The sequence below is a fragment of the Corvus brachyrhynchos genome, unplaced genomic scaffold, assembly GCF_000691975.1.
Source record: "Corvus brachyrhynchos isolate BGI_N302 unplaced genomic scaffold, ASM69197v1 scaffold97, whole genome shotgun sequence".
Classification (NCBI taxonomy): Eukaryota; Metazoa; Chordata; class Aves; order Passeriformes; family Corvidae; genus Corvus; species Corvus brachyrhynchos.
The window spans coordinates 1,045,705-1,052,247 of NW_008239758.1; the positions used below are offsets into that span (position 1 = coordinate 1,045,705).

At 44.9% G+C, this 6,543-nt stretch overlaps 1 protein-coding gene across 1 annotated transcript in view; it reads left to right on the forward strand.

Moving 5' to 3' along the window:
* GNB5 (G protein subunit beta 5) overlaps positions 1 to 6,543 on the forward strand; it is a 28,846-nt gene that overhangs the window by 7,347 nt on the left and 14,956 nt on the right. The window contains exons 4-6 of the mRNA XM_008640007.2: positions 3,707 to 3,843; positions 5,369 to 5,410; positions 6,156 to 6,232. Coding sequence (XP_008638229.2) covers positions 3,707 to 3,843; positions 5,369 to 5,410; positions 6,156 to 6,232 — 256 coding nt within the window. The remainder of the gene's footprint in view (positions 1 to 3,706; positions 3,844 to 5,368; positions 5,411 to 6,155; positions 6,233 to 6,543) is intronic.

Genomic DNA, 6,543 nt, shown 5'->3' on the forward strand with positions numbered 1-6,543 from the left:
TACCCTCGGTGCAGCCCGGCATTCGCCCGCAGCCTTTGGGTGTAGTGCCAGGGGCCAGGGTGAACCCCAGCCATGTGCAAGTTGGTGGGAATTCGCTTTAACGAGGCCGGGATTTCACCCGGGGTGTGGAAGGGCTTAAAAAGGAGCATTGTTTGCAAAAGCAGCTCCTCTGCCCCCCTTCCGCCAGGGAAACAAGTTGCAGGGATGCAGTGCTGATTCAGAGGCGCGGGGTGAGTCAGTGCTGGAGCTGTCGATGTGTAACTCACCGTTACCAGCTGCAGCTTCAGCGTCCGGGGATAACCCGACAGAAATTCGAGGGACAGACCTCAACCCTGCCCTCCCCCTGTCCCCTTCCCCACTCAGGAAAAAGAAGCTAACCTTACCTTTACAGAGCTTTTCAAATAGGTATTCACAAGTTTTGAGATATGAAGAATTCTTTTATTATCACTATTTCATTTTATAATTACAATAATACACTGCAGGGTGGGGTTTTGGTTTTTTGGGTTTTTTTTTCCTTTTGGTGGTACTTTTTTTTTTAGAAAAACATGTAAGTTACTGTTGCCCTCTGAAATAATGTAGGTCACTCTACTAGAAATATTAGTGGGTCATTACAACTTTTCTTTCATGTGTTTTGATGCCTTAAGCATTGGAGAGGAATCTGAGCCTGTATCCAGTGACTTAGTGTTTTGTAACAATGAGGGACTGACAAACACTTTTGAATTTCTGGTTGGGAAGGATTAAAGTAAAATATATATATTCTGGAATAAACAGAGCATTTTCTTCTCTAAGTTAGACAACCATGTGTTATATGAATGTCCTGCTAATCAGAATTGGTAAACAAACACAGATGCCCTCATTACAGAAACACTACCATAAATCACCATATTCCTCCAGTATAATTTCTGTATCAAAAGTAGCAGGGCCTGTGTTTAACAGACCTCTTAAGCGTATTCTTAAACCCGTTTTTGCTCACAAAGAGTTTTACCTATGATTGCAGTGATACTGTAACTGTGTGTGCTATTGACAGTCATAGGATATTCTTTGCCATATGTGAAATCTGTAAATTTCCATTGTAAAGCCGTGTTTGCATAGCCATGACAGCACTTCTAAGACAGAAGTGTTAGGCTGCTGTAGAACAATGCTCCCTTACGATATTTATATCATTGATTCTGTATCAGAGCTTTTTTACACCTAAATTATTCCCAAGTACAGTTTCTGCAGAGTTTGTCAGTTTCAGAATAAGGCATCATTTCTGTGTTTTGCTTGCTTGCTTGGTTGGTTTGGGGTTTTTTTCCCTAATCTAAAATTGCATCTTTTGCATTTTTTTGCTCAGATCATGACTTTCCATCGGTGGTTCCCAAAACAAACAGCTGGCTGAAATAGGATTGCCCTTATTTGTTCAATTGGTTCTGAACAGCAGCTCTCAAAAATGTGGATAGAAAAAGGAAATGCCAAACATGCATTTGATTTGCAGTCTTATAATTTTAAACAGTCAATTCAAGAGCTTAAAATTTTAGATGTAGATAAAAGCTTGTTCTGTTTGTGCGATCCATGAATTTTTAAGGCCAGGGAGACCATTAGACCCAACACAGAAAAGATTAAAGACCCAGGAGTATCAGCATCAAGTCCATGTCTCCTGTTCAGGCCAAACAATATTTTTAAGACAAACAGGCAGTTTTATCTGGACCTCTGTAAAACTACTCAGGCTATTTGCTGTCTTTAGCTGATCTACTTGTCTGAGTGCATGATTTTCAACTATCTTTGAACAATATTGGGGAGTGCTTAAAAATAATTATCTGACTCTCAAACCTGTGCTAGGCAGGAGCAGGATTATTGTGGCTGTGGTTGGAGATAAGGGTCCTCAGAGAATCAGTGAGGCTAAACCAGACAATTTCACAGAGTCTCAGCTGCGTTGACATAATGGAAACAGTTTGTCCATTGTCTGTGAAACATTTGTTTTTTCAGATATATTCTGGACACAAGCATCTTTCCAGCTGCCATAATAACCTCCTGTCCTGTGTTTTCGTGTCTTTTGATTGGATCATTTGGCAGGTTTCCATGGGCAATAGTGGGGGAAATGCATCTCTTCCTCAGTGGGTTTATATGGTACTTTCTCAGAAACTTGCTTCTGACTTATGGACAAATCATGAGGAATGGTGGACAGCACTTGTCCCCTGGCTCGGGGAGACTGGTTGAGCAGAGATTTCAGGTGAGAGCATTATTCTGGCACAGCCTGGGGGTGTGGTGGCTTTGAAAGACAACTCCTGAAAAGGTAATCTGCTAGAAATCAGTCTCTGCCTTGGGCAGAAATTGTTTCACTGACCCTGTGCCAGGAAATGATCTCTAAGTTCAGGATGCCTGCTCTCTCGCTGTCACAGCCCTTCCCAGCCCGTGAGCTTTCTTGCAGCCCCAGAAAAGTGATGCAGGGTGAAGTGGCAAGGCAGCTCCAAAGCACCACCTGCCACAGGGGACGTGGAGCTCAGTCTCCAGCAGGGCAGTGAAAAGCTTAAGATTTCCTCCACCAACTCATTAAAGCATCTCCATGAGCTTCTCCATTTATTTCAGAAGCTTTGAGTCAGGCATTGCCCCCACAGCCAACAGCAGCTGGACCATCTTAGGTTTTGGTGTGGACAGCCACACAACACAGGAAGTGCTGGATCCTATCAGCTCTTCTCTAGACAGAGTAATTCATAATTCTGGTGCCAGAGTCTCCAGCCTCAGACTCAGCCTCTACTCTGCTGTTGGACTTGAAGTAAGTCTCACTCTCCCTCTGTGTGAAGAGCTGCCCCTGGGTGCTGAGGCACATCATGGCCCTACTCAGCTCCACGCTGGATGAACATGCTGGAGAAGAGCAAATAGGTTTCCTCAGATGACACTTTCTCCCAGACATTTACAGGTGACCCCAGCCTGAGGTATCAGGGTTATATGAGACACCTTTTAGTTCTGTCAGCTGCATGAATTTTATGTCCAAGTCAGTTTGCACAAACGGATGTAAATTTGTTGGGTTTTTAAGAATATCAGCTGAAAGTACTGCTATTAAGTGAGGTATGAAAGAACTGACTTCTCCACCAGAAGATACTGCTCAGGAAAGTTGCTTGCCTGCCCTCTGTTTCCCTCTTTCATAGAAGGGACGTCCCATGAAGTCCTTGATGTCCATAGTTACTGCTGGAAAGTTGGGTAGTGCACTCTTACAGCAAATGTCCATTTTCCTGCTCACTCAAAGCTGTGTCCTGGCCCTTGCTGCTCCTGGCCACCAGAAGGGATGGCACAGCAGTCACCAGTGCCAGTGGCCAGTACCTGTACCCAGTGCAGCACCACCACAGGGCTGCGAGCCAGCCGCAGCTGGGAATCTCACATCCAGAACAACTGTCTGTCCACCTTCAGCCTGAGGATTTCCCAGCAGGAGGGGGCAAAGGGGTAATCTGTTTTCCAGTTACACTTGGGTGGGATGGTCTGCAAGAGCTTCAGCTGCCCGATCCCTGGAATTCAAGCCCTGAGTGAATTCCTCCTTGTGTTTATCTGGTGAATATGTTCATATGCCACCCACCTTGGTGTTAGCCACCTGCCAGCTCTGAAGCAGAGTTCATTGCCTTGCACCATGGACTCAACCTTCATGGATTAATTCCTCCAAGGGCATTACTCATAAACAGATATTTGCCAGGGCAGTGCTTTGATGCAGGGCTCTCTAACCATCAGCTGTTTGCAGTTCATCAGGTGGCAGAGCGTGTGGAGGCACTGGGACAGTTTGTGATGAAGACCAGGAGGACCCTGAAGGGCCATGGAAACAAAGTTCTCTGTATGGACTGGTGCAAAGACAAGAGAAGAATTGTGAGCTCTTCCCAGGTATGCTCTTGGGCAGATGTTTTTCAGAGGTGCTGTTGGGAACTGTACAAATCTTGTGGCTGTGCTGTGTGCCACTCTTAGCAGATGATACCTGGGATTATTGTAAATGTTTTCAAGATGCCCTGAAAGAAGTTCATTGGCGATGTATTTGTTCAGAGAGTGTAAATGTGACCTTTTAATCATTGGTACACCTGTTGTAGCTAATGCCTAAATATTTCTTGTTCAGTCATACACAGATTTTCCCATATTCCCTGCTACAATAAAAGAATAGAACCCATGTGAGGCTACATTCATTTCCTTGCTCTTTACAGATGAAATATTGAGCAAAGTTTTCAAGTTGTATGTTCAGAGAAAATCATCAGGAAAAGGGAAGTGAAGAAATGTTAATTCTTTTAAAGATTTCTATGCACAGAAATTTCTTCTGCAGTCTGTATGATTTGTATGACCTTGAAAGCCTCAAACATCCTGCCAAAATTACTGCATTTAGTTGGGCATTTTGAGAAACAGTCCTACCACCTGCTCAAGACCAGTCTCATAAGCCAGAGGAGGTAATGAGATAATTACTCTCTAGATCCCCTGGTTCGTCCTGAGCCCAGCACGGCAGTGAGTGAGCTCCTTGCACCTCACAGCTGTTCATTGACCTACATGAAATCTGCCAGGGGTCTCACTTGAGGGATAAAAATAGGCAATCTTCATTGCAAGCCACCTTCACTTACTGTGAGTTTTTACCATTCATGGTGATCTCAACAAGAAGAATAATTTTAAATATTTAAAGTCACATTTTTTAAAGTGGTTAAAATGTTAGTGTGTAGATCAGAAAGCTGAACAGACAGGTTGAAATGCATTTTTTACTCTATTGTAAGAACTGTATAAGTCCAGGTACAGAAGCAGTTGTTGCTCAGTAATAAACATTTCACTTTCATGATACAGGGAAGATAACAGTATTATGTGCATACGGCAAAGTTGTTGTCACGAGTGTACACTTGGTGTACACCAAGTGATTGTGCTGCTCACTGTACAGGGTTCTATGATGGCTATTTAGCAGGTTGTATAATGGATAATTGAAGGTTAAGTAAGTGTAGTGACAAGTAAAGGGAAAACCAGGATCAGAGTGGAAAGGGAAGATGAATAAACAGTGCAATATCCACAAACAGTCAGGTGAGGGCTTAGAGGTGGCAGGTTCCTAAGGAGATGGCCCTGTACGTGGCGTGTGCTGCAGGGGAAGGGAGTTCTCATGAAGCCATTAAGAGGGAAGGGAAAAAAATTGAAAAATAAATTGTTCTTTTAATCAAACATCAGTCATCTCGGTGAGGAGGGAATACACTTGTGGTAGATACAACAGCACTGCTGAGAAGGGTCTCCTTGATGCGTCACTGTGACTGCTGTACTGTTGTTAAGATGGAGACAAAAGGACATAACAGACTGGGGAAAGGAAATGAGCAGGAGTTTTCTCCAAACTGGGAAGCAGGCTTACAGCCATGTCTCTGGAAGGCCTCAATTTCTCTTTCTCTGTGCTTTCGTTTAGGATGGGAAGGTGATCGTGTGGGATTCCTTCACTACCAACAAGGTAAGTGAAACTTCAGCAAAATCCTGTGTCCAGGGCAAATGACAGTGGGATGAGGTGAAGGGCCCACAGGTGTCACTGGAGGCAGTGGGATTATGGGATAAAATGTAGACTTCCACTTGCACCCCAAAAAAGGGAGCCCAGGGCAAGTCACCTCCCTTGACCTGTTTCTGAGCACAATCCCTGTTAGGGCACTGGGGTTTGTCATGGTCTCCACGGGAGGCTCTGATCCAACCTCTTTGCTGACAAGGGAGGCAAAGCCCAGCCAGCAAAACAGGGCACCCCTGTACCAGGTGTTGTGTGTGGTCACTGGGGATCCTTCAGCTGTGGTGTTCACTGTGAAATGGTGTCACTGCTCCTCCAAGCCCTGCCTGGACTGCCTCCTGGCACCCTGCACCACACAGATGAGGAAAAGCTACCTGTTTTTAACTCACTTTTACATGTGCAGCAGTGGGACTTTTCACAGCACTGGATGACCCAAATAAAACGTGTTCTGTGATCAGTTTGGGGCCCATGAATAAGGTGGAAAGTGTCAGAGAAGGACTGGCCATCCTCCTGTGCTCTGCTGCATTCTGCAGTCAGCGTTGTCCCAGCCTTACATGTGAGTTATGGCTGGGGGAATCATCTGTGCCTTTCACTGGCCCTAAGGATGTCCCACAGAAATACTGAACTTAGGACTCTCCAGTGTTCTCCTTGCATGGGTTAGAGAAGCAGTGAGGTGCCAGACTCAAGAGATGCTGTGTTTCAGGAGCACGCAGTGACGATGCCGTGTACCTGGGTGATGGCGTGTGCATATGCCCCATCTGGATGTGCCATTGCTTGTGGGTAAGTTCCCAGTTTCCACAGCTGCTTACACAGAGAAGTTGGATTTGTTGCAGTCTCCTGGTGGCTTCAGAACCTGACAGATAGAAGTTTGCATGCCATGATGGTGGGTGGAAGCTCTACATTCAGTGCCTCTGATTCTATTTCCATAGTGGCTCGTACACATTATCTCCACTGACTTCAGTGCAGTAACATTTGTTGTGTAAGCATGGAAAATAATCCTCTTTCAGCATTTATATCATGGGTTAGGAATTCTGCATGCATGCAACTTCCCTGTCCCAGTGTGCTTGTCTATGTTGGATATATCTTCTAAG